A 27,347-nucleotide genomic window follows, 5' to 3' on the forward strand; every position below is an offset into this window, starting at 1 on the left:
GTCGGAGTCAGAGAGTCCCATTTTTTTCATCATATATTGTGTAATATATGTTCTATGAAGTATCTTATATTGGATAAGTTGCAAATTTGTCTGTTTGGTCATTTTAAATACATTTTCACAGATTTGGGTCCAAAAGTCTGGTTCCGGAACTATAGACAAGTCTTTTTCCCATTTTAAAGTCGGTAAATAAGTTTTATTTGTGTATAAAAATAACATATATTTTTGATATTTTCTTTATTGTTGTTGGAGAAAGCTTTATAATATCTTTAGCTAAGACAGGCAGTTGGAGCGTATCCTGAAGTGTTGGGATTTGTTTCTTAACCATACTTTTAACTTGCAGATAATGTAAGAAATTTCCATTTTTTATTTCATATTTCTGGACCAAGTTTGTATACGATATAAACTTATTATCTGAGAAAAGATGATGAAGGTGTGTAATTCCTTTCAGCTCCCATAAGCTTAAATGGAACGACTGATTATTAAGTTGAAAGTCGGGGTTATGCCAAATGGGAGAGAGCCCACAGGGCGCCAATTGGGAGTTTGTAATTTCTAATGCCTTCCACCAGGCAGTCAGGGTGGCGGCTATCATTGGGTTTTTAAAACAATTATGTCGTTTTATTGATTTTGTAATAAAGAGTAAATCTAACAGTCTAAGATTATTACAATCCTTCTGCTCCAATTCCAACCAACAGTTAGTATCTCTGTTGGGTTGTGTCCATAGCACAAGATATTGTAGTTGATTAGCTATATAATAGTACATAAAGTTTGGTGCCTCTAAACCTCCTTTAGATTTACTTTCCTGAAGAGTAGATAGACTAATTTTGGCTTTTTTTTTATTCCAATAGAATTTTATGATAGCAGAGTCCAGCGATTGGAACCAGTTAGACGTAGGTTTAAATGGAATCATTGAAAATAAATAATTAATCTTTGGTAAAACTTTCATTTTTATAGTAGCTATCCGTCCTATTAAAGAGATCGGAAGATTATTCCAGCGCTCCAGATCACTACGGATACTATCCAATAATGGTAAAAAATTTAAAGAAGTTAATTCAGTTAACTTTGGTGAAATTTTAACACCTAAGTATTTTAAATTACCTGTAGGAAAGGAGTAGTGTGGATCCTGACTTGTAGGATTCCATGAATTTTCTGTAATAGGTAATAATGTTGATTTTGTCCAGTTAATAGAGTAATCTGATAAGTGAGAGAATTTAGTTATTAAGTTAAAGGCTTCCCCTAACGAGATAGCAGGTTCTTCTAAATAGAGTAATATATCATCGGCATATAGATTAATTTTATGTTCTATTGTCCCGGAGTGGATTCCTTGGATCCGTCTATCCTGACGTATAGCGGCTCAATAAATATAGCAAATAATAAAGGAGACATTGGGCACCCTTGTCTTGTTCCCCTTTGTAGAGTAAAACTCTGTGATGTAATCCCATTAGTAGTAACTGTAGCTTTAGGAGAATCATATAATATTGAGACCCATTGAATGAATGACTCCCCGAAGCCGAATTTATTTAAGACAGCAAAGAGGAAGGACCAGTTAACTTTATCGAAGGCTTTTTCTGCATCCAGCGAAATAACAACTGCCTTTTTATCATACCGCTGTGACATACTAATCAAGTTAAAAAGCCTCCTAATATTATTAGTAGAATGACGACCTTTAATAAAACCTGTTTGATCGCTATGAATAATTGTCGAGATTACTGTCTCTAGTCGAGATGCCAAGGCCTTAGCGATAATTTTAATATCGGTATTAAGTAGTGATATCGGTCGGTAACTTGACGGGAGGGTGGGGTCTTTTTCTGGCTTTAATAAAAGTTTAATTGCTGCTATATTCATATCTTGACGTATATCACCCTTACTTTTAATTTCAGTTACTACTCTTAGAAATAATGGAGCAAACATTAACCAGAAATGTTTAAAAAATATAGCCGGATAGCCATCTGGACCAGGTGCTCTGCCATTAGGCATACTGTCTAAAGCACGATACAACTCATCTATAGTAAGCGGGGCATCTAGAATATCTTTATGTTCAGTAGATAACTGAGGTATATTTAAGCTATTTAGGAATACCTCAATATGTTCAGGGTTAGGTCTATTAATTTCTGAGTATAGATTTCGATAATAGTTATAAAAAATATGGTTAATTTCTTCTGGTGATTGTGTGCATTCACCATTTATATCTTTAATAGCCGTTATAAGAGATTTTTCCCGATTCCGTTGAAGTTGATTTGCCAGGAATTTACCTGATTTATTATTATGTTCAAAATTATTATATCTCAACTGTTGTATTATAAACTCTGTCTTTTTAGATAACATGTTATCTAACTGTATTTTTATATTCTGTAGTTCTATCCATATTTGATTATTTGGGTTTAATGCATATTCATCCGTTAGTTGTTTAATTTTATCTTCCAGGTATTTTTCTAATTTTTGATCCTGTTTCTTTTTATAAGTTGAATATGATATAATTTTCCCTCTAATTACCGCTTTCCCTGCTTCCCAGAGAAGAGATGGAGATATATTTGGAGAGTCATTTATTTCCAAAAAATCTGCCCACTCCCTTCTAATAATTTTATCAAACTCTACGTCTTTCAGTAATGAGATGTTAAAACGCCATATCGGGGGAAGTTTAAAGGTAGAGTCAATTTGTAGAGTGAGGGAGACTGGTGCATGATCACTTATAATTATAGAATGTATTTTTATAGCAGTTTTATCAACAATAGAATTATTTGTAAGGAAAAAATCAATTCTTGAGAATGATCGGTGCACCGCAGAGAAGAAAGTAAATTCCTTCTTAGTTGGGTTTTGAAGTCTCCAGCCATCGCTGAGGCCAAAATCCTCCATATATTCATCTATTACTTTAGCGGATCGTAATCGCCTTGTATATATCGTATTATTAGAACGATCTATTAACGGGTTTAAGACCGTGTTAAAATCACCTCCAATAATAATAGTAGAATTTGTTGCTAAATCGAGTAATCGAGAGAAAAATTCATGGTCATCATTATTTGGGGCATATAAATTACCAATTGTATATACTTTATTAAATATAGTTACCTGGATAATAATATATCGGCCCTCTAAATCTGATACTATATTATTTAGAGTAAAGAATACATTCTTATGTATAAGTATAGAGACACCTCTTTGTCTACTATTATAGGAGGCAGAGTAAACTTGACTAAAATTTTTATCTATAAATAATTTTTCTTCTGATTTTTGTAAGTGGGTTTCTTGTAGGAGACAAATATCTGCCTTAAATTTTGAGAGATGGTCTAAAATTTTATTCTTTTTGCCTGGGAGCGAGCGCCACACACATTCCAGGAGACCAGAACTAATTTCTGCATACAAGCAATATAGACTCAGTCTTATGTATACATCTATATAAGCTGCTTATTAATATTAACATATTGTAGGATAGCAAAAGAGTAATTAGGCAATTTATATAATTTATATAAAGAGAGAGATAACAAGTAGATAAGTGTAATAGTGAAGAAACGAGGGGGGAAGTGAGTGTGAAGGAAATCTGTGGGGGATTCAACATAACAATACACCAGTAAATAGTGACCTAAGCGAGATTATTATTTTTATTATTATTATTATTTTTATTTTTTTAAGAATATATTTTTATATTATTATTATTATTATTATTATATAGCCTATACATGATATGAATTCATATTCTCAGTTTCGTAACCCATTATCCATACATATACATACACATATATATATACATATACATATATATACATATATACACATATACATACACATACATATACATACGTCAAATAATCACACAATACTCTACAATGCTCTACCAATTATCAGTTAGAACAGCCAAGGGGTCGAGGTTGGGTTTCAGAATAACTGGCCGTCGATATATAATTTATCAACGACCATCGAAGTCTGTTTACCCTCCTGTCTATTTTGTTTCATTATAGGAAACAGTACTTTTCGACGCTCGTTTATCTCTCTTGGGAATTGATCATTCATCCCGAAAGATGTCCCTTTGAGCTCCCGTCCTTTACTTTTTACCAATTCTTTATGTTTAAAATGTTCGAACTTAGCAATAATAGGACGGGGCTTATTACTAATTAATTACTAATTAAATTTAGTTTTTAAGTCATTTTAGTACTAATTGTATTAATTTAATTTAATAATGTATTATTATTATTATTATTATTAATTTAATAATCTAATAATTTAGTATTTAAGTAATTTTAGTATTAATTTTAATCAATTTAATTTAGCATTTTAGTAATTTTAGTACTATTGTTAATTAAGTTAATTTAATGATTTATTATTAATAATTTAATTTACTAATTTAATTTAGTATTTAAGTAATTTTAGTGTAAGTTTTATTAATTTAACAATTTATTATTATTAATTTAATAATTCAATTTAGTATTTAAGAAATTTTAGTTTTCATGTTATTAATTTAATTAAATTGAATAATTTATCACTATTATTATTAATTTAATAATTTAATTTAGCATTAAGTAATAGCAAGTAATTTTAGTACAATATTACTAAGTTATTGACAAACAAATAAATAATAGTAAGTTAATTAGTAATATTAGTACTAAAATTACTTAAATGCTAATTATATTATTAAATTAATATTAATAATATAACAAATTCAATTTAATTTAATAAATTAATAAAATTAATACTAAAATTACTTAAATACTAAATTAAATGATTAATTATTATTAATTTAATCATTTAATTTAGTATTTAATTAATTTTAGTATAAATTTGATCAATTTTATATAATGTAATAATCATTAAATCAGTATGAATTCTCGTTGACCAATGAAGACTAGACGAAAATATACTTCACTGAATAAAAATGGACACAAATCTCTGGACATTTGAGTTGATGAAGAAAAACGCGACGAAAACGAGACGATTTTGTCAAATCTGCGTGACCTCAGTGGCAAAGAAGAAGACTTTGTCAGCTGCGCACCTGTGGAAGGTCTCCCAGTGTTTGTCGCCCAGGGCGATGAACATCTGGTCGCTGCTGAGGAGCCGCGCGCCGTCCTTCATCCAAAGCACGTCAGGCTCGTCCACGCCCTCCACGGCGCAGCCCAGTCGGACGCCGTTGCCCTGCGACGCCGTCTGGTTACTCGGGTGACGGCTGAACCTCACTGCGCCTGGCGGGCGACACAAGTCCATCGAAACGGCACGTCGGACTGTTCTGAAAATAGCTCACCAGTGACAGGGAATTATGATTTGCTAGAATTTTTTTTACAATTTTGAAAATGTGCAGAATTTAACAAGTTACATCATGTTAATCATTATACAGCTTTTAATATGAAAAGAAAAATGCACTGAGCTGTCACCAACGTCTTACAAATGCAAGTCTGCCATCCAGTGGCAGATATATGACCAACACAAATCAATAACACTCGTTTTTTTTTACAGTACACTACTTCAATTTCATTAAATTTGAACTACACTTTATGATTTATAAAATTACTCTATCAATGCTGTCATACTTCTATTTGGATAATATTTTTTGACACTTATATTAAGAGTATGAAAACATATTGTACATTTAGAACGGATATAAAATTTGGGATTGTACGTGATTTAACAATTAAAATCTTAATTGCCTGACACCCCTAGCATTGATCTATTTCCCAAATATTGTGAGAAATTAACACCTTATTCATCATAACTAATGCCTTGGTCAGACTACAGGAAAACAGCCCGATTTTAGCCCGACCGACGTGTCGCGGACAAACGAGGCATGTCGTAAAGGATTTTGGGTTGTCTTGACGTAGCGTCGCCCGTGTAGTGTGACACGTTCAACGATTGGTCGCCTGTTGTCCGGACGGTTCACGACCATCACGACGAAAGTCTAGCAATTTAGCATGTTAGAAGTTTTGCTCGTCTTGACACATAATGTGACATACCTACGTCGTCATCCGTTTGGTTCCACAGCATTGACCAATAGCGAGAGGGAACGAAATGTCAATCACACACAGAACAGCACTTTATAGATCTTTTAATTTATGTATGTATGTATGTATGTATTAGGGGTGTTAAAAAAAATCGATTCGGCGATATATCGCGATACTACATCGCGCGATTTCTTAATCGATTAAAAAAAAACGATTTTTTTTTTTTTTTTTTTTTTTTTAAGAACTCAGAATTGTTCATTCGGTAGTCTTACCGATTCAACGTCTTATCATCATTGCCTTTTTTTTTTTCTTTTTTTGTGTGTGTGTGTGTGTGTGTGTGAATCGATTTTTAAACTTCCATTTTTAATGGAAAAATATTCAACAAAACGTCTGACTTCGGGTTAGGATTCACACCTTGAGCATGGAAGAATGTTATATGAACGGAACATTAAGCCTTAATATTTTATTTTAATGCTGTTCAAACATGAAACAGATTACAACCTCTATAAGACTGAAATTTCAGATAAATAAATAATACATTTTCATATAAATCTTACACTCTACAAGCTTACTGATTAGTATTTTCTAAATTTGAATGAAAAAAAATCGCAACAATCGACTTATAAATTCGTATCGGGATTAATCGGTATCGAATCGAATCGTGACCTGTGAATCGTGATACGAATCGAATCGTCAGGTACTAGGCAATTCACACCCCTAGTATGTATGTATGTATTTATTTGTTTATTTATTTATCCCCTGGATATCTCATGGGATGGGGCCAGACAGGTACAACTGGAAGGGAAAAAAAAAAAAAAAAAAGCACCCAGCTGCAGCGCTGCGGCTGCATGGTGTATGGAGCGCGCACGCATCCGTGCAACCCATCGTCAGGCAACGGCGACATGAATAGAGGACCAAAAAATATATATGTGCATATTGTGACTGTTGTACTAATAATTTCAGAGATTTGGGCATATGAGAATGGGCACATATTTAATGAGGATCGATCCTAAATCATATTTTAAACACTCCTGAGGAGCAGGGAGCGCAAGCAATGCGCTCACATCACACTTGTCCCGTGCGTGCTCCATTCACGCAAACACTCCCTGTCCATGGCTTTTTTTTTTTTTTTTGTCCCACCTCCCCGACAAACAGTGGCCGACGAGTCCCTTTTGGCAAGACGACACACGATGATCGGCTGGTGTCTTGTCGCGTTCAGACTTGTAGTGTGACTACACGCCCCATCCACGACACGAAGCGAATTTATCGGGTAATGTGACAGCGCAACTGTCGTGTAAGACAAAACAAAATCGCGTAGTCAGACCTCGGCATAAGGGTGCTTGATTATGGAAATAATAATAAACACGATTATTTTGGCAATATTTTAAATCATGATTACCTGATTATTCAAGCAATTTGTTTTTTTTTGTTTTTTTGGGACAAATCAAGAAAAATATTTAAGCATTTAAAAATATGGAAACCAATAAAGCACTATAATTGCATAAGCTCCTTTTGGAGCACACAGAATTTAAAATAATATATATTTATAATAATAATAATAATAATCATAATAAATATTTACTGACTTAAGTGCACTGTGAAGTAGGACGATTTTTTTTGGGGGGGGGGGGGTACAAAACAAGAATATGATGAGCGTTTAACATTTCATTGCTCATTCAGCATGACATAAGCCGAATTTTTTATGCAAAAACATTGACAGCACAGTGAGGTAAAAAATAAGTACATTTGACAAAAATGTTGCACTTTAGCCAAAATAAAACAAAATAAAAAAAAACAAAATAAAAAAAACAGTTGTGGAGCAGTCCAGTCCAAATCCAAACTCGTCAAATATTGCAATCGTATAACAAGCACAAACTTATAAAGGAATGGACTAACAACGACGGCCATCTTACGTTGCCACTCCCCAAGCCCCGCCTATCTTGCCTACTGTATATTGATTTCTCTGCGGCGTTTTCATGCCATTTTCTGCCTCTACTGCAAAAATGCCACCATATATGACATTTATGTACCAATAAGTCTGGGAGAAACGCTAATGTACATTTTACCACAAAGAAAAATATTTTTAATTTTCTCCGTAATGTTCTTGTGTCAAAGAATAAACATTCACATTCTGCGTATACCCTAGCATCAGCTAATCCCGGAAGCCCCCTTGGGGCTATCCTGCCATCTATTGGTCAGCACACATCACTACATTCTCTTATAAGGCTCATCTCCGGGTGCTGTTCCAAATTTCATCTGCATTATGTTGTCAGAACCATCAACAACCAAGTGAAAATAAAGCCCATCAGGAATTTAAAAAAAAATGGCTACAAAATGTAAATTTAAACCCTGTAAATCATAATTTGCGATACTGATATATAATACAATCTGAATGGTCTACGCAAACAGTTAAGTTTGCTCTTTGAGAGGCTCTCATGACCCCACAACAGGGATCGTAACATTAAACATGCAATGAAAAGTGTTTTCGGTGGAAAAAAATACATAAAAATAACACACGTTGTCAGCAACAGTGGCAACGTAAGATGGCTGCCCTTGTAATTTCTTGCAATCTGGCCCCGACTGCCCCAAAATGGCTCAAATCTTAATAGTTGAACTTGCTTTCGAAAATGTAAATCCTCACTCGCAAACAGGGACTCCATCATGACATCATCACACTTCCCGTACATCCACGCCGACGTCACCCCGCTGCGGTGATTTTGATGACGTCACCGCGGCATTGTTGATCAATAACACGTCGCTCGAACAGGCTCCAGGTGGAGGAGTGGAACCGTCACTTGCCTTCGGTGCTGGTTGGCGCGGGTTCGCTCCTCCGCCTGGGAGACCCATGTGGCTTACATGAAGTAAGCTTGTGTGTGAGTGAGTGGTTAAAAAAAAAAAAAAAAAGTCGCTCGAATTACAACGATCAAGACAATCAAGGGTGCGTTATCGAATCACATCAAAGTGCTATAAAAGTCTCATTTCTTCTATAACGTTCGAGTAACAAGTGCACCTGACCCTCAAACAAGCAATCAATTCACCAATAAATCAATTCAACGGACTCACCGACACCACACAACGCGAGCACAGAGATGAGCACGAGCCTCAGCACCACCCCGGGCATGTTTGTTTGTTTGTTTGTTAGCCTCTCTCGAGCGCGCGCACGTAACTTACGTGCCCTCGCGCACGCTCACGTCCTGTGAGCTGAGAACAAAGTGCACTTTGATCCCAGCAGCCGCTAACGCGAGCACACGAAGTTCACTCGCGGCACGAAAAGAGGGGAAAATGAAGGGGAAACAAAACAGGAGGCGCAAAGTTCTGGAAGAAAAGAAAAGTTCCTCAAACTGGATGGGGGGCGAAGGGGGAGTGACCATGGGGCCACCGCTGCCGAGATTTTGACGGTGACGTCAGGTGACCGTAACGGATGTGGAATTTCACGCCTTCAAAATAAGATGCGGGACATGGTTTGGAAATGGTGAAAGTTAAATTACTTATGTGTTCGCACGAAAAAAAAAAAAAAAGAACAAAAACGAAAAAGAAGAGAGGTAGCCTACAAATTCGAGCAAACATGGCAAAGGGAATGCACGTTGAACAATCGCAAGCAAGCAACAAGTCCAAAACATGGCGGCGGCTGACTGACGACGATCTTGATGACGATGGGGAAGCAGGTGTTTTTTTTTTTTTTGTTTTTTTTTACTTTATTGTATAATTTTAAACAAGTTATACAAAGAACTTCAGAACACTTCACACACACGTTATTAATACAAGAAAGAAAGAAAAACAAATACGCCAGGGGGTTACTTAAATAAAAACATTAAAAATAAAAAAAATAAAAAAAAGAGCATAAGGGGGGTCTCATTGCTTTCTTGTTTGTCGAGCTCAATATTGTATTAATGAACTGTTTGGTTTCCAATTCAAAAACTAAAAACAAAGGTTTTGAATGACTAACTTTGGATTTGTGTATATGAAATTTAGCCAAAATAATTCTCAAGTTAATCAAAAACATTTTTTTTTGTTTCATTCACTATCATCATTACAGAAACCAAACAGTACATTTTTCCAGAAAAGACAGAAATTAGAGTCAATATAATCAAAAATAAATCGAGACACATCTTTCCAGAATCTTTGAAGGTTCAATGCCAAAATAGATGGACCAGTGTTTCAGGGGACAATTCACAGAATGAGCAATCAATCCAAATGTTTTTCTTGAATCTAAGAAGATAATCCCCTCCGTGAGCCGGCACCTTAACGTGGTGGAGGGGTTTGCGTGTCCCAATGATCCTAGGAGCTATGTTGTCTGGGGCTTTATGCCCCTGGCAGGGTCACCCATGGCAAACAGGTCCTAGGTGAGGGGCCAGACTAAGCACGGCTCAAAAAAACACTTATGATGATTAATATAAATGGATCGCGTTTTCCCTTGCCCGGACGCGGGTCACCGGGGCCCCCCTCTGGAGCCAGGCCTGGAGGTGGGGCTCGTTGTCGAGCGCCTGGTAGCCGGGCCTGCACCCATGGGACTCGGCCGGGCACTGCCCGAAAAGGCAACGTGGGTCCCCCTTCCCACGGGCTCACCACCGGTGGGAGGGGCCAAAGGGGTCGGGTGCAGAGCAGGCTGGGCAGCAGCCAAGGGCGGAGACCTTGGCGGACCGATCCCCGGCTACAGAAGCTGGCTCTCGGGACATGGAATGTCACCTCTCTGGCAGGGAAGGAGCCCGAGCTGGTGTGTGAGGCCGAGGAGTTCTGACTAGACATAGTCGGACTCGCCTCCACACACAGCTTGGGCTCTGGTACCAGTCCTCTCGAGAAGGGTTGGACTCTCTTCCACTCTGGAGTTGCCCACGGTGAGAGGCGCAGAGCAGGTGTGGGCATACTTATTGCCCCCCGGCTTGGCGCCTGTACGTTGGGGTTCACTCCGGTAGACGAGAGGGTAGCCTCCCTCCGCCTTCGGGTGGGGGGACGGGTCCTGACTGTTGTTTGTGTATATGCACCAAACAGCAGTTCAGAGTACCCACCCTTTTTGGAGTCCTTGGGGGGTGTGCTGGAGAGCGCTCCCCCTGGGGACTCCCTCATCCTGCTGGGGGACGCTCACCTGGGCAATGACAGTGAGACCAGGAGGGGCGTGATTGGGAGGAACGGCCTCCCCGATTGTAACCCGAACAGTGTTCTGTTATTGGACTTCTGTGCTCGTCACGGATTGTCCATAACGAACACCATGTTCAAACATAAGGGTGTCCATATGTGCACTTGGCACCAGGACACCCTAGGCCGCAGTTGGTTGATGATCGACTTTGTAGTCGTGTCATTGAATTTGCGGCCGCATGTTTTGGGCACTCGGGTGAAGAGAGGGGCGGAGCTGTCAACTGATCACCACCTGGTGGTGTGTTGACTCCGTTGGTAGGGGAAGATGCCGGTCCGACCTGGCAGACCCAAACGTATTGTGAGGGTTTGCTGGGAACGTCTGGCGGAATCCCCTGTCAGAAAGTTTCAATGCCCACCTCCGGCAAGAGCTTCTCCCTTGTCCCGGGGGAGGCGGGGGACATTGAGTCCGAATGGGCCATGTTCCGCGCCTCTATTGTTGAGGCGGACAATCGGAGCTGTGGCCGTAAGGTGGTCGGTACCTGTCGCGGCGGCAATCCTCGAACCCGCTGGTGGACACCAGCGGTAAGGGATGCCGTCAAGCTGAAGAAGGAGTCATTTCGGGCCTTTTTGGCCTGTGGGACTCCGGAGGCAGCTGACAGGTACCGGATGGCCAAGTGGAACGTGGCTTTGGCGGTTGCTGAGGCAAAAACTCGGACATGGGAGGAGTTCGGTGAGGCCATGGAAAATGACTTCCGGACGGCTTTGAGGAAATTCTGGTCCACCATCCAGCGTCTCAGGAGAGGAAAGCAGTGCCCCATTAACACTGTGTACAGTGGGGATGGGGTGCTGCTGACCTCGACTCGGGACGTCGTGAATCGGTGGTGGAAATACTTCGAAGACCTCCCCAATTCCACCGACACGTCTTCCTTAGAGGAAGCAGAGTCTGGGGACTCTGAGGTAGGCTCTCCTATCTCTAGGGTGGAAGTCACTGAGGTGGTTGGAAAGCTCCTCGGCGGCAGGGCCCCGGAGGTGGAGGAGATCCGCCCGGAGTTCCTAAAGACTGTGGATGTTGTGGGGCTGTCGTGGTTGACACGCCTCTACAACATCGCGTGGACATCGGGGACAGTGCCTCTGGATTGGCTGACCGGGGTGGTGGTCCCCCTTTTTAAGAAGGGGGACCGGAGGGTGTGTTCCAACTACAGAGGGATCACACTCCTCAGCCTCCCTGGTAAGGTCTATTCAGGGGTGCTGGAGAGGAAGGTCCGTCGGGAAGTCGAATCTCGGATTCAAGAGGAGCAGTGTGGTTTTCGTCCTGGCCGTGGAACAGTGGACCAGCTCTACACCCTCAGCAGGATCCTCCAGGGTGTGTGGGAGTTCGCTCAACCAGTCCACATGTGTTTTGTGGATTTGGAGAAGGCGTTCGACCGTGTCCCTCGGGGAGTCCCCTGGGGGGTGCTTCGGGAGTACGGGGTACCGAACCCCCTGATACGGGCTGTTCGGTCCCCGTACGACCATTGCCAGAGTTTGGTCCACATTACCGGCAGTAAGTCGGATTCGTTTCCAGTGAGGGTTGGACTCCGCCAAGGTTGCCCTTTGTCACCGATTCTGTTCATAACTTTTATGGACAGAATTTCTAGGCGCAGCCGAGGCGTTGAGGGAGTCCGGTTTGGTGGCCTCAGCATTGCGTCTCTGCTCTTTGCAGATGATGTGGTGCTGTTGGCTTCATCAAGCCGTGATCTCCAACTCTCACTGGAGCAGCTCGCAGCCGAGTGTGAAGCGGTTGGGATGAGGATCAGCACCTCCAAATCCGAGACCATGGTCCTCATTCGGAAAAGGGTGGCGTGTCCCCTTCGGGTCGGGGATGAGATCCTGCCCCAAGTGGAGGAGTTTAAGTATCTTGGGGTCTTGTTCACGAGTGAGGGCAGGATGGAGCGGGAGATCGACAGGTGGATCGGTGCAGCGTCTGCAGTGATGCGGACTCTGTATCGGTCCGTCGTGGTGACGAAAGAGCTGAGCCAAAAGGCGAAGCTCTCGATTTACCGGTCGATCTACGTTCCAACCCTCACCTATGGTCACGAGCTTTGGGTCGTGACCAAAAGAACCAGTTCACGGATACAAGCGGCCAAAATGAGTCTCCTCCGCAAGGTGTCCGGGCTCTCCCTTAGAGATAGGGTGAGAAGCTCGGTCATCCGGGAGGGACTCAGAGTCGAGCCGCTGCTCCTCCGCGTTGAGAGAAGCCAGCTGAGGTGGCTCGGGCATCTGGTTCGGATGCCTCCTGGACGCCTCCCTGGAGAGGTGTTCCGACGCTGGAGAGACTATGTCTCTCGGCTGGCTTGGGAACGCATTGGGATCCCGCCGGAGGAGCTGGTTGAAGTGACTGGGAAGAGGGAGGTCTGGGTTTCCCTCCTAAAGCTGCTGCCCCCGCGACCCGACCTCAGATAAGCGGAAGAAGATGGATGGATGGATGGATTAGAAGATAATTTTTAACAGGATAATATCTATGTATTATTTTAAAAGAAATTTATGGGGAAGCAGGTGTGCGCCAGCGATGAGCATAATGAATGAGGTAAAAATGCCATAAACATATTCATTTATTTGATTGAACAATACACATTACAATTGTTCATATTTTCTGAACAAATCAACTACTACTTTACATGTCCACATTCTTGGTAGACTCATTTAGGTTTACAGGGAGATGGAGCCATGTATTCCGATTAGAATGAATCAGAACGGCAAAACGGAATGAAAATACTTCATTCGGGATGGCAAGGCTGCGCATGCTGTCTTGACGTAAAAGCGTCGCGACATCGTTTCCACCCACTAAAATGGTGGCGTCCCCCCAGAGCTCGTCTACAAGGGGATAACTTGTGTTTTAAGTACTTGAAACATGTTTTTTTTTTTTTTTTTTTAATCAAGATGTTGCTTCAATAAAAGTGTTAACACTATCACAGCTACTTTGCTAAATTTACAAATTAACTCCATCTTGATAAATCACGTGATCGATTGCGTCCCGCGGTTACCGCCGTCGCAAAGATCTTCATTTCGGATGATTTCAGTCGGAATGACTTAAAAAAAATAAAATAAATAAAAAAGTCTCCATGTAAACCATAATGATGTGTGCTTCGAGGTATGCTTTTATTGTCAAGTTCATTCATTAGTAATGTCACAAAAAATATATATATTAAATTCAATGAAAAAAAACATACATTTAGCTTGATGTGGGGCCAAAAAGCTAGCTCGTAACTGCTGTTGGTGTCGCTGGCTGACACATTGATGACATCACCAGGAGTGCATATGATGACTTCGTGTTATCTTGCATGGCAAAACATTCAGCTGATTAGCAAGCGTGGCACTGCCAATATATTTTTTTTTCTTAAGCGACTTAAAGTGCCACTCGAAGTGCAATATAGTTTTTGTGAGTCTGCAAAGAAAAGTTTGCAGTTCCACTTTGTTCCTCTGGGTGGCCACGGCGAGTCCACAGCATCTGCAACAATGTACTTCCTGTCAGGAGTTTGGCTGGACAACAAGCTGCACTAATCGGCGGGGAAAAACACACTGGAATCGTCTTTCTTCGACTACGTTTTTCAGGACAGGGAGCAGAAGTGGTGGTCTTCAGGAAAACTTCTTCTTGGTGGCGGTGAAACGCTCCATGTACTGAGGAGGGAAGACACGAGTCACACAACTGCGGTGATTGGCTGAAATCAAATCACCGTAGCAACAACACTTAACTCCATACGATTGCTACTCCCACTGCTCTCTAAAGCGGCGGAAACTCGTGTGGTTGTGGACCTCACTCTTGCTTCATCTATCCTTCCTTCCTTTAGTCTTTCCCCTGGTCTCTTGAGGTCTCCCTAATAGGGGTAGGAACCTCTGGCTACCTCACGAGACGCGATACAAGGCTCACGATAATTATCTCACAATATGACGATACCATGATTATTGATATATTGCTCAGGTAATAAATCCACGATAATTTATGATAAAACTAATAAAATAATAATAATAAATAAATAAAAATAAGTAATGAAATAAATAATAATAAAAATAATATAATAAAATATACATCATATATAATATATATATATAAAAAATAATAGAAAATAAAATATATATAATAATAAAATAATAATAAAAAACTAAGCTGATGAGTCTTCTTCGCCTGAAAACTTGCGTCCATTTCCCCGCCATGCTTATGAGATGCTCCATCTAGTGGCCCGCCAAGTAATTGCTCAATAAGTCATCAACAATGGAGCCGTTATATTAACAAATATAGTGATACTTGCGTAGATGTATATATAATCTCAGTATCACGATTTATCATGATATCGATATATCGTCACACTCAAGCTCCCTAAGTTGTTTCTCGGTTGGTGAAATATGGTGTCTGGCTGGCGCTGGATTTCACTTTGTTTCATCTTTCTTTCCTTTGATCCTTCCTCTGGTCTCCTGAAAACTTCACGACTTTGGCAGGACTCTGACGTATTCAGTTAGGGTGAAGGGTATGGTTTGTTTAAAAAAAAAAAAAAAAAAAAGAATCACATGACTTATCGGAAACCCAAAAGGAAACTGATCATCTTTGCCTAACCTGGGTTAGCTTAGCCTGTTCTGACGTGCTCCCTCACCTTGTCGTAGCCCTCCAGGTCTCGCAGACTCTTGACCTCAAAGAGGTTTCCTTCCACCGAGAAGAGAGACACTTGGGACTCCTTCAGGATGGACTGCGGGATGGAGGCCAGGTCCAAACAGTTCTCCTCCACGCGCAGGACTTTGAGGCGAGGACACCGAGACACGTCCGCAGACAGCAGCGAGATCTGAAAGTTCCACCAGCGCAACTTTTTGTTGTTTTTTGTTTTTCTGGATCAGGGTTTTTCCTGTGTACAAGATTCATAGGCGACTGCCTCAAGACGAAGTGACTGATAACAAATGAATGCTTTAACATGATAATAGCCATATTCTTATTATTGAAACATGGAATTATTATATGTTGTAGGGCTGCACAATATATTGAAAAAATACCGATATTACAATATTGGCTCAATATCGCAAAAGACATGCAATAAGACTTAGACTTAGACTTGACTTTATTGATCCCTTTGGGATGGCTCCCTCTGGAAAATTTACATGTCCAGCAGCAATAAGAACAGATAATAAAATAAAAAATTATTCAATCAATCAAAAAATAAGGTTATTACACCAGAGATTGAATTAATAATAATAATAAAAATAAAATAAAAAATTTAAATTCAATCAATCAATAAATAAGGTTATTACACCGGAGATGAACTGACAGCCAATCCGAAGTCTAGTTTTTGCTACCTGGTTCTGGTTGAGGTTGATCTCGATGACCTGCAAGGCCGACACCTCCGGCGGCACGCTCTGGATCTGGTTGCGGGACAGGTCCAGCAAGTCCAGGTGTCTCAGTGCCCCGAGTCCGGTGGGGAACTCGGAGATGCGGTTCCCGGCCAGGATGAGGGTCCGCAGGGCCTTGAGCTGGCCCGTGGTGGGCGGGAGCCGCTGGATCCGATTGCAACTCAGACTAAGCGTCTCCAGTTTCTGCAGCTTGCCGATTTCGGCGGGAAGTCCGCCTGAGGGCACAGAAGGAAAAATAAAAAATGCAAGCGTTGAGAACCTCACGGTGGCGTTGTACGAGCGGCGTTTGATCCTGAGGATTTGGACCCCACCCAGCCTGTTGGAGTTGAGTGTCAAACTTCGGAGCTGCGCGTAGTTCCCGATGGAAGGAGGAAGCGACTCCAGCTTGTTGTCCGACAGGTCCACCGTGCGGAGGTTTGACGTGAGTCGCTGCAGTTCCTCGGGAAACTGAAGACCGCAAGATCCCCGGTTACAGCAACTCGCATACTTTTTGCAAAACCTTCTTTCAGGGATGGAACTATAACCGCAATATCGTGATATGGTGATATTAAAACTGCCACAATATATCGTCGTTGTCGTCATGTCACGATATTAAAAGCAGCACATTAGGAGTGTGACGATATATCTATCGCGATAAATTGGGATACTTTGTCTACCTATAGATTGATACGCCGACGCAAATATCGCGATATTTGTCATTAACATACAGCCACTATAACAGTTCCACTGTTAATGGCTAATTGAGCAATGACTTGGCGGGCCACTACGGGGAGGCGCCTCATAAGAGGGGCAGGGAAATGGACGCAAGCCTTCATGCAAAGAAGACTCATCAGCTTAGTTTTTTTAATATTATTATTATCATTAAACATATATATATATATATATATATATATATATATATATATATATATATATATATATATATATATATATATTAGGGGTGTTAAAAAAAATAGATTCGGCGATATATCGCGATACTACATCGCGCGATTCTCGAATCGATTCAATAATCAGCAGAATCGATTTTTTTTTTTTTTTTTTTTTTTTTTTTTTTTTTTTTTTTTTTTTAGGATTCACACCTTGAGCATGGAAGAATGTTATATGAACGGCACATTAAGCCTTAATATTTTTATTTTAATGCTGTTCAAATGTGAAACAGATTGCAAACTGTTTGTGTACAGTGGCTCACGGTTATAAGCCTCAAGTTTTAGATAAATATATTCATACAAATCTTACAGTGTACATGTACAAATTTACTGATAGTATTTTCTAAATTTGAATGGAAAAAAATCGCAACAATCGACTTATAAATTCGTATCGGGATTAATCGGTATCGAATCGTGACCATTCGTATCGGGATTAATCGGTATCGAATCGAATCGTGACCTGTGAATCGTGATACGAATCGAATCGTCAGGTACTAGGCAATTCACACCCCTAATATATATATATATATATATATATATATATATATATATATTATATTATATCATGTATTTATATTTATATATATTATATCATGTATTTATATTTATATTATTTTTATTATATTTTGAATTCTTATTTTGAATTTTTTTTATTTATTATTTATTGATATTTATTTTATTTATTTATTATTTTATTTTTATTATTATTATTATTATCATTAGATTTTTTATTTTTTTATCTTTATTATTTATATTTAAATATTATATCATGTATTTATATTATATTCATATTATTTTTGATGAAAGAAGAGAATCTTTCTTTTGGTAGATTCCATGTTTTGATAGCAATAGAACAAAATATCAAAATCCAGTCAAACAGCCGGGAGCGAAGTAGTTTGCTTCAGTGAAAATGGCTGCAAGTCAACAATTCCTGACAACAATTTCTGAGTCTGACTTATTAAAAAAAAAAAAAAAAAAACGTGCGAAGTATGCAGCGTTAGGTTATGATGACTTGAGAAACCACACGATACCAGAAAATGCAGATTGGTACAGAATCATGCTGGTTTATCGGAACCCATGCTGGTACCAGACTTGTCTCACCTCTGGAAGTCCTTTCCCAGTCAGCTGGAACACTCCCGTCTTCTGGGAAGTCTCCAGGTGGGACTTGAGAGCGCTGTTCCCCATCCGGACTCAAGGTGACTCCAAACTGTCTCGGTCACTGCGGCACTGTTCTGAAAATCAGTCTCAGTTCATTGCAACGTCAATTAAAACACACACAAATAAATCAATAGGTCACATGACACAGTCGTCTCAAAGACTTCAACCAAACTTTGTTGTGGCCCTGAAGCGGTCAATCAAATAAGTTCGTCGAGACAAAAGTTGATTTTATTTGAGCATGCCGCTGGGGGGCGCTAAATAGCAGGAAGCAGCCATGTCAACTTGTTCACAATACATTAGTGGCGGTAATTGGCGACGATAACCCGAAGTACAGTACTCAACTAGACGGTTCGGTACAAGCCTGTGCGAGGTTACTTTGGAGGTTGCGTCGTAGCTAAGCTAACATAAAACCACATCCGTTAGCATGCTAAGCGCTAGCAGAGTTTCCAGACGTGGTCAGGCGGCTCGCTGCGTTCCTCACTTACGTCACAGTGACGTAATGTTGTGCTGCTCTCGTTGTCCAACCTGGAAATTAATTAAAAGATTCAATGCGTTGATTAAAATTATTTTTTATTTGAAAAGAAAAACGTTCCGACAGGAGAGCCGCCCAATAACTGTCAACAGAAAATCTCCGGATGTGACGTCACGTTACGCACGCGCAATACGTGTGTGTTTGTTTATGTCTGAGAATAAAAAAAAATAAAAATGAGATAACGTATCTCATGGCCAGGCTGTGCTTAATCGTTTACAACTCATTGATATTTGAGGGGGTTTTTTTTCCATTTAAAACGAATAATTTAATTACAATGATGTTTACATATGGAAAAGTTCTGCGACGTAATGGCTTCTTTGACTTGCAGCTCAGCCTCCGACCAGCAGGGGGCGAAATAACACATGCAAGTAGCCGAAGAAGAAGATGCCAAACGCAGGCGCATAGCAGTGTAAACAAAACAGCATGGGCGAAGCGGCTGAAATGTGATTATTGATTCAATTATCGATCCTTATCGATCACCACACAAGCGACAAACAAAACGACATGGACGCCGTGAAGGAAAGACTGGCACATTTCGCACTAGAGGCTCACGGTACTGCAATATATACTATTTTTAAACGGCTTCCTCAACTGCATAACAGTACCAATCGTAATAATTTTAGGTACTAACATAGTAGTAGTTAGCATAAATATCAAATGTTACCACTGCTACACAATACTGTTCCTACCACTTCCACTACAACTACTAGTTGTTCTTGTAGCTAATATAACTAGCAGTACTAGTTACTACTAACACAAGTACTACAAACAATATATTACTAATGCTGTGCTTATGATAATACCACTTCTACCTATAATAAGTAGTGTACTTCTATCACTTGAAACTTACACTTTACTACCCATAATACTCCTATTACTATTATTACTTATACAAGTACTACTGCTACTTATTCTAAAACAATACTACTTATCCAGTCCTACTATCAGTCGTAATACTGCTAACTACCTACTAGTAAGTTACTTTGTCACTGCTACTATTGCGTTACCACTACTATCATTAATTGTCGTTACTACTAACTTAATAATAGCACTACCATGACGACCAACCTAACTACTGTTTATAATGTAGTACGACGATCCTAACCTTTTCAGATTTGTATCTGAACCAATCGGTGCCTTACCTGGACGGCCCACCTGAGCCGCTGCAATTCTACCGCCAGTGGATCGCACCCAACAAGCCATGCATCGTACGAAACGCTTTCGATCATTGGCCGGCTTTGTCCAGGTGGACGCCCGAGTACCTCAGGTAGGGAGTTAGGAACTAAACAGCCCGATAGCGCCAGAGGACACCGGGCCTGAGTGTTCCGCTTCCTGTCCCGGCAGGGAGAAGGTGGGCTCCAAGGTCATCAGTGTGTCAGTGACCCCCAACGGTTACGCCGACGCCGTCAACGGCGATCGGTTTGTGATGCCCGAGGAACGACGCATGAGCTTCGCCTCCGTGCTGGACGTCATCCAAGGGAAGGTACGACCGACTGACAACACGTTAACGATTGTCAAGCACGACTTGCCGAACATGTCAACGTGAGAGACTACAAAAAAAATGGCTCTCAAAACGTTTGGCGCCTTCAAAAATTTGGGACCCTCCAGGTAGCGCCGCAACGCTCAACGACATTAAAATACAGTATCGTAAGTCGAAGTAGGCCCTAGTTGTCATCAAAGAAAAAAAATACATTTCATACTATTTCATATAGGGGTGTTAAAAAAAAAGATTCGGCAATATATCGTGATATTACACTGCACAATTCTCGTATCGATTCAATATGGGCCAAATTGGGGTTTAAACATCAATTTCTGATGGAAACATTCAACTAAACGTCTTACTTATAGGGCTGGGTATCGATTCAGATTTCCAAAATCGATTCGATTGCAAAATAGTGCTGCAAAATCTAAACTTCATGCTCTTACTTGGTGCTTTAGTAAAAAATATGAATATTTACATTTATAATTGAATCCAATAGAGTTACATTATTTATGTATCATGTATGTTTTATTGAACGTGATCGTTATTTTAAACCCAGCCCTACTGGTAAAATAAAATAAAATGGTGGGAAAAAAACTACTGAAATGATTGAAAATTTAAAAACTTTTTTTTTTCCTTCAAAAATCCAATTTCAAGCAAAAGTCATAAAAATGTTAACAATTTAAAAATATATATATAAAAAATAAAATTACGTAATAATAATAATAACAATAATAATAATAATCAAACTCAAATCAAATCAAAGTCAAACTAAAAATAATCTTGAGAGAAAAAGGTTTTTTTTGCCGTTTAAGTTTCTTAAGAAAATCAAGATTTTTCATGATTTGAATCTATTATTTTAATATTTTGAGTAAAACATGCTTGGTTTTCAAGAAATGTCCTCGTGTCAAAAAGGCTGTGGTACATAAAAAAAAAATTGCTGGTGGCAATATGTTGAGAAAAAAAACTCGCAAATTTGCGACTTTCTAAAGTGGTAAATCTGTGAGAAAAAAACTCATAAATTAGCGATTTTATTTTATTTTTTTAGAGTGTGGGGACAATATGTCGAGAAAAGAAACACCGTCTTCACCCTTCAACTCCCCTCCAATTTTAATGCACCTCACGTCCAAGGGGAGGGGTGAGTTGGGGCGGGGAGCCATCAGAGGGGATGGACTGCAGTGCCTGGCAGCGCTGTGGTCCCCCCCATTTGTGTCCCTGCCCCACCACTTTGTCCCTCCATTCCCTTTTTTAATGCACCACACATATACATATTCATTTTTTTGGGGGGGATACGGGTGTGTCGGAGTAGGGGAAATTTTTTCCCTCTGCTCCGACTCACCTGCTCCCAATTTTAATGCACCACACGCACACACTTGTATATACACTGGGTGGGGCCACATTCACGGTGTAAGGGTAGAGCTCGCCAGTCGGCGAGCTGGCGGACTCAGTAACAGGGTTAGGTGTCACTATCTGGCGTGACGACCGGGGCCTCTCCCCACCGGGCTCGGTGTTCTGGTGTTCCGCCTTCTCCCCTGGTGCTTCCTCCTCTGCTTCCCCCCTCCCGCCGCTGTGCAAATCTCACGCGGCTGGAGGTGGGGTGGGCACATCTTCCCTCTCTGCGCTGCTGCCCGGTGCCGGTTTCCGGGGGGGGGTGGGGGGTTCTCGCGGGGGGGCGGGTTCGCGGGGGGGGGTGGCGGCCGTCGGGGGGGGGGGGGCGGCTTGTTTGGGGGGGGGTGGAGGTATGGGTGGGTGGGGGGTTGGGTGCTGGGGGTCGGGGTGTGTTCGGGGGTTTGGGGGTCGGGGGTGGTGGGGCCTGGGTCGTGGTGGATGGCGGGTTTGGGTGGGGTGCGGGGGGGTCGTGGGTGGATGGGGGCTGGGGACCGGTGGGGCGCTGTGGGGGCCCGCTGGGCCTCGTTCTGCGGCCTTGGGCTCGAGGGTGTGGGCCGGGGCTGGGGCGGGGGTGTTCCGGGTGTCTGGGTCGGCTCGCCGACCGGTGTCCGCTCGGGTGGCTTGGGGGTGGCCTTGGTGCTGCCGCGGCCTGGGGATTCCGGGGGGGGTGCTCACTTTGCTGGACCGCGGTTGACGGCTTCTTTCTTTGGTGGTGGTCCTTATGCATGCCAGATCCGTCGCACCAGCATCTACTGAAACTCAACAGAAGTACCCTCTCCCTCCCACAGCCCCTTGAATCAGTTGGTGCTGGTGTCTGTGGTTCTCACTTTGCTTTATCTATCCTTCCCTCCTTCCTCTCTTTAGTTTTTCCTCTGGTCACTTGAGATCTTAATTTATTAGAAGTATGAGGTTTCTGGGGTTGGCATAAGACTCTGGTTTTGAACCACGCAGGAGGGGTCTTGTTGGTGCTGGACTTCACTTTGATGGATTGGATGTACTGGCTTCTATGGATCTCACTCTGCCTTATCGATCCTTCCCTCCTTCCTCTCTTTAGTTTTTCCTCTGGGCTCTTGAGATCTCGCTAAATTTGCTGGAATTTAGAGGCTTCCGGGGTTGGCGTAAGACTTTGATTTTGTAATCATGGGGAAGGCAGGAAGTGTTTGGTCGGTGCTGGATTTCACTTTGATTTACCTTTCTTTTCTCTTTATTTCTTTTTTTTTCTGACCTTTTCTCTGGTCTCCTGACCATTTAAACCTCACGACTCTGGCAAGATTCTGAAGTACCTGGTTAAGGCGAAGGGTAATGGGATATTTATAAGGTTTTAGGTGAATGAATGAGTATAAATTTATACGTATTTGCACGCACGCACACGCACGCGCACGCACGCAAACGCACGCAAACGCACACACGCAAACGCACGCACGCACGCACGCAAACGCACGCACGCAAACGCACGCACACATACACACACAAAAAAAAATAATAATAATAATATGTCGAGAAAAGAACTCGTAAATTTGCGACTTTCTAAAGTGGCAAATTTGCGGGAGAATTTTTTTTAAATATTTTCGAGTTAAGAAGTGGCAAATTTGCGAAAGAAAAAAACGCACAAATTTGCGACTTTCTAAAGTCACAAATTTGTGAGAAAAAAACTCATAAATTTGCGAGTTTATTTTCTTTTAGAGAGCGGGGGTAATATGCCGAGAAAAAAACTTTAATAACGTCCTCATGTCAAAAAGGCTGTGGTATTTTTTTTTTTTTAATTGTAAATTTGTGCGTTAAGTGGCAAATTTGCCGCTTTTTAAAGTGGCAAATTTGCAACAAAAAAACTTGTAAATTTGCGATTTTCTTAAGTGGCAAATTTGTGAGAAGAAAAAATTCATAAATTTACAAGAAAAAAAAAACTCGTAAATTCGCGAGTTTTTTTTTTTTTTTTTAAGACTGCGGGAGCTATATGTTGACAAAAAAAACCTCACAAATTTGCGAGAAAAACAAAACTCGTAAATTTGCGACTTTCTAAACTTGCAAATTTGCGACAAAAAAAAACCTCATAAATTTGCAAGTATGTTTTTTTAGAGTGCGGGGGCAATATGCCAAGAAAAAAACTTTAATAACGTCCTCATGTCAAAAAGGCTGTGGTACATAAAAAAAAAAAAATCATACGAGAAATAAAGTTGTTCTTTTGTGTAGCGCATCTTTGACAATCACTCCACAACATTAAAAGAACCTTAAAGAGGCCATTCCAAAATGGCCGCCCACTTACGTGTGTGCGTGTTGAGGACAGGTGAAGCAACGCGGCGTATTGTACGTGCAGAAGCAGTGTTCCAACCTGCTGGAGGAACTTCCCGAGCTGACGGCCGACGTGGATGCGCACGTGGGCTGGATGAGCGCCGCCCTGGGTGAGCCAAAAGCGCTCGCTGGCGCCACCTTGCTGTCGGACGGATGGACGCCAGTGCAAGTGGATTCTTCTTCTTTTGATGTGTTCAGGAAAGTCGCCCGACGCTGTCAACTTCTGGCTCGGCGAGGCCGACGCCGTCACTTCCTGTAAGATCCGCTCGCCCGCATTTCTTTTATTGAGCAAACAAACAAACGTGAAGTTTTTTTGTTTTGTTTTTTCCCCACTTTCAGTGCACAAAGATCCTTACGAGAACGTTTACTGCGTCATCTCGGGACAGAAGGACTTCATCCTCCTGCCGCCGACCGACAGGCCTTTCATCCCGTATGGTAACCATAGCGACCATGCTTAAACCTTAGCAACCCAACTAACGCTTCAAATTCAATCCGTTAGATTGATTATGGAACATCAATTCTTCTTAAATGTCATGATTTAAAATAAATAAATAAATAATAAATAAATAAATAAATAAATTTCAAGAAAAGTTTTTTTAAAAAAGGCCTTTACATTTTCCTTATAAATTTATGGGAAAAAAAAAGAGGTTAAATTAATTGATTTATAGAAAATAGTTTCAAATTCATTTGAACAGTAAATTTCAAGAACAGTTTAAAAAAAATTTTCCTTAAATTTTCCATGAATTTTTCTTGTAAATTTATGTGAAAAATAGATTTTAAAATAATCATTTTATAGAAAATACTTTTAAGTTCATGTGAACAGTAAATTTCAAGAACAGTTAAAACAAAAACAAAAAAAAGGCCTTGAAATTTTCGTTATTAATGTGTAGGAAAAAAGAGATAAAAAATAATCTATTTATAGAAAATACTTTTAAATTTATGTGATCAGTAAATGTCAAGAAAACAGTATAAAAAAAAAGGCCTTTAAATTTTCCTTATAAATTTATGTGAAAAAAAGATGAAAAGAATTGAGTTATAGAAAATACTTTAAAATTCATGTGAACAGTAAATTTCAATAAAGCAGTAAAAAAAAATAAAAAATAAAAAAAATTGGCCTTTCAATTTTCCTCAGAAATTTATGGGGAAAAAAAAAAAAAAGAGATTAAAATGTCAAGAAAACAGTAAGATACAAAAAAAAAAAAAATCAGTCTTTACAATGATATTTTCTTAAGATTATATGGGGGAAAAAAAAGATATTTAAATAATCGAGTCATGTTTTATGAATTGTTATCAGGCAGGAAAAGGAAAATCGATTTAATTATTCTCATTTTTTTTTAAACCCCACCCTAATAGCGCCCTAATAGCAAACCAGGGATATTATAGTTTTGGAATTTTTCATTATAGTTAGTTTTTATTTAGTTTTGAGTTGGGGGTTTTTTAAGTTAGTTTTAATTAGTTTAATTAGCAAGGTGGTTTTGTTAGTTTTTTTTTTTTTTTTTAGTTATTTAAGAAACGCTTACTTTTAGTTTTGAAAAAAAAAAAAAAAAAAGTGTATTGTGCACAATATTTAAAAAACCACCATACGAGCGACGTCATCTTTTGGTGCTTTTCTATTGCCTGCTGCTTGATGACGTCGCTTCTCTGTGACGTCATTTTCAATCGTACATATTCTGGTTAATATCAAAACAAAATGACTCAAAATCACATTTAAAATCATCCCCAAAGGCTCATGCATTCAATTAATTGCCAAAGATGAAAACAAAGGACATTTTTGCTATCATTATAGTAAGTATTGTAAACAGTAACGTATGCCAGTAACGTGTTGTACGGCTCGAATGACAATCTCTGCTAACGTCTGGTACAGTCACAACAACCGGAACCATGGTATAACTGTGTATATCTGTGACGGTAACCATAGTAACCGTGCGTCAGCAGGCCTCTACCAGCCTGCGGTTTACCGCCAGAAGGACGATGACGGTGACTTTGAGGTGGTGGACCAGAGTGACCGCCAGAAGGTGCGTTCAGGCGCGGCGGCGGGGCACCGCGAGGTCACGCCTGCCGTCCGTCCGTCCTCTCTGAGACTGCGACCGGGCCTTCCTTCAGGTGCCGTGGATCCCCGTGGACCCGCTGGATCCCGACCTGGAGCGCTACCCGGCATACCGGCGGGCGCGGCCGCTCCGCTGCAGCGTCAAGGCGGGAGAGATGCTCTACCTGCCGTCCTTGTGGTTCCACCACGTCAGGCAGTCGCACGGCTGCATTGCAGGTAAGACAAAAAACAAAACAAAAAAAAAACAAAAACAAAACAGCACACCCACCTGAAATACACCCGACGGCATGTTTTCGAAGTTTTTAAATAAAATTAGCCACTTTAGAAAGTGAGAAAGAGCAATATGCCGAGAAGAAAAAAGAAAAAAAAACTGGGAAATTTGTGACTTTAGAACGTTGCTAATTTGCGAGAAAAACACTCATAAACATGTGAGTTTATTTTTGGAGAGGGTGGGGCCAATATGCTGAGGGGGAAAAAAAAATAAAAAAAATAGCGACTTTAGAAAGTTGCAAATTTGCGAGAAAAATACTCAGAAATTTGCGAGTTTCTCTTTTTTTTTTTAGCAGGCGGGGGCAATATGCCGAGAAGAAAAGAAAAAAAAAAACTCGGAAATTTACGACTTTAGAAAGTTGCAAATTCGTGAGAAAAACACTCAAATATGTGAATTTATTTTTGGAGAGGGTGCTACTACGCCGTCATAGAAAGATCCCTCCTGAAAATGTTTGCATGTAGATGATTAAATGTTCCCGCCATAATGAAGTGAGGTTGCCATCTCACCTTTACTCTTTCATTCCTGCCAGTCAACTTTTGGTACGACATGGAATTCGACATCAAGTACAACTACTTTACGCTTCTGGACGACATCACGGCCGTCGCCTGCCAACACTGAGCGCTGCACCGCACAGCCACAACAACTTCCAAGTCACGTTTCGACGAGGAGCTCCTCAGAAATCCGAAAGCCATGTAAACATGTGTCCTGCTGAATATAATACCAAGAAGATTAAAATGTTGCCTGTTTTTTTAAGACAAAAAACTGACATGTTAACCATGACTTTTTTTTTTTTTTCAAAAATCCTCAAATAAAAATTTTTTTTTTTTAAATACGTATAATTCTCCACCGCTCCCATTTTTTTTCCCGGAGAAAATAAAGATTATAACGATTTTT

General features: G+C 40.4%; 3 protein-coding genes across 10 annotated transcripts in view; 1 reads left to right on the top strand and 2 right to left on the bottom strand.

Moving 5' to 3' along the window:
* Positions 1-9,324, bottom strand: part of tyro3 (TYRO3 protein tyrosine kinase) — a 26,447-nt gene extending 17,123 nt beyond the window's left edge. Inside the window, exons 1-2 of one of the 2 annotated variants that reach the window (XM_077539007.1) lie at positions 8,982-9,324; positions 4,979-5,209 (exon numbers count right to left, since the gene is read on the bottom strand). In XM_077539007.1, the coding sequence (XP_077395133.1) occupies positions 4,979-5,187 (209 nt within the window). In that variant the 5' untranslated portion in view covers positions 5,188-5,209; positions 8,982-9,324. The remainder of the gene's footprint in view (positions 1-4,978; positions 5,210-8,981) is intronic. The other variant, XM_077539006.1, reaches the window with a different exon arrangement.
* Positions 9,325-14,110: 4,786 nt separating this feature from the next.
* lrrc57 (leucine rich repeat containing 57) lies at positions 14,111-19,093 on the bottom strand. 3 transcript variants are annotated; one of them, XR_013287691.1, is made up of 7 exons: positions 18,931-19,093; positions 18,389-18,514; positions 16,673-16,808; positions 16,308-16,576; positions 15,617-15,802; positions 14,551-14,648; positions 14,111-14,478 (listed from the first exon to the last, which is right to left on the bottom strand). XR_013287691.1 is itself a non-coding variant. In XM_077539811.1 (6 exons), the coding sequence occupies exons 2-6, from the start codon at positions 18,470-18,472 to the stop codon at positions 14,607-14,609; spliced, it is 717 nt and encodes a 238-aa protein (XP_077395937.1). In that variant the 5' UTR covers positions 18,473-18,514; positions 18,931-19,093; the 3' UTR covers positions 14,111-14,606. The 3 variants fall into 3 exon arrangements, 2 of the variants coding, with proteins under 2 accessions (XP_077395937.1, XP_077395939.1); XM_077539811.1 differs by having other exon boundaries at positions 14,111-14,648; XM_077539813.1 differs by having other exon boundaries at positions 14,111-14,648; positions 18,389-18,519.
* Positions 19,094-19,357: 264 nt separating this feature from the next.
* On the top strand, positions 19,358-27,312 carry jmjd7 (jumonji domain containing 7). Of its 5 annotated transcripts, none has more exons than XM_077539428.1 (9): positions 19,358-19,530; positions 20,091-20,244; positions 20,322-20,460; positions 24,131-24,245; positions 24,334-24,390; positions 24,475-24,570; positions 26,068-26,150; positions 26,239-26,398; positions 26,983-27,228. In XM_077539428.1, exons 1-9 carry the CDS (start codon positions 19,482-19,484, stop codon positions 27,069-27,071), a joined length of 942 nt encoding a protein of 313 aa, XP_077395554.1. In that variant the 5' UTR covers positions 19,358-19,481; the 3' UTR covers positions 27,072-27,228. The 5 variants fall into 5 exon arrangements, with proteins under 5 accessions (XP_077395554.1, XP_077395555.1, XP_077395551.1 ...); XM_077539429.1 differs by having other exon boundaries at positions 26,071-26,150; XM_077539425.1 differs by having other exon boundaries at positions 26,068-26,398; positions 26,983-27,312.
* Positions 27,313-27,347: the final 35 nt, after the last annotated feature.

This window comes from Festucalex cinctus, chromosome 12, assembly GCF_051991245.1.
Source record: "Festucalex cinctus isolate MCC-2025b chromosome 12, RoL_Fcin_1.0, whole genome shotgun sequence".
In the NCBI taxonomy this organism is placed as follows: Eukaryota; Metazoa; Chordata; class Actinopteri; order Syngnathiformes; family Syngnathidae; genus Festucalex; species Festucalex cinctus.

What these genes read in the sequence shown, in the direction of transcription:
- lrrc57 (XM_077539811.1), bottom strand. Translation starts at nt 18,472, where the DNA reads ATGGGGAACAGCGCTCTCAAGTCCCACCTGGAGACTTCCCAGAAGACG. An exon ending in CTGGGAAAGGACTTCCAGAG is followed by an intron (nt 16,809 to 18,388) that starts GTGAGACAAGTC and finishes TGCGGTCTTCAG; the next exon opens with TTTCCCGAGGAACTGCAGCG. An exon ending in ACCTGGAGGGCTACGACAAG is followed by an intron (nt 14,649 to 15,616) that starts GTGAGGGAGCAC and finishes TTCCCTCCTCAG; the next exon opens with TACATGGAGCGTTTCACCGC.
- jmjd7 (XM_077539425.1), top strand. Translation starts at nt 19,482, where the DNA reads ATGGACGCCGTGAAGGAAAGACTGGCACATTTCGCACTAGAGGCTCAC. An exon ending in GGCCGACGCCGTCACTTCCT is followed by an intron (nt 24,391 to 24,474) that starts GTAAGATCCGCT and finishes CCCCACTTTCAG; the next exon opens with TGCACAAAGATCCTTACGAG. An exon ending in GTCGCACGGCTGCATTGCAG is followed by an intron (nt 26,399 to 26,982) that starts GTAAGACAAAAA and finishes CATTCCTGCCAG; the next exon opens with TCAACTTTTGGTACGACATG.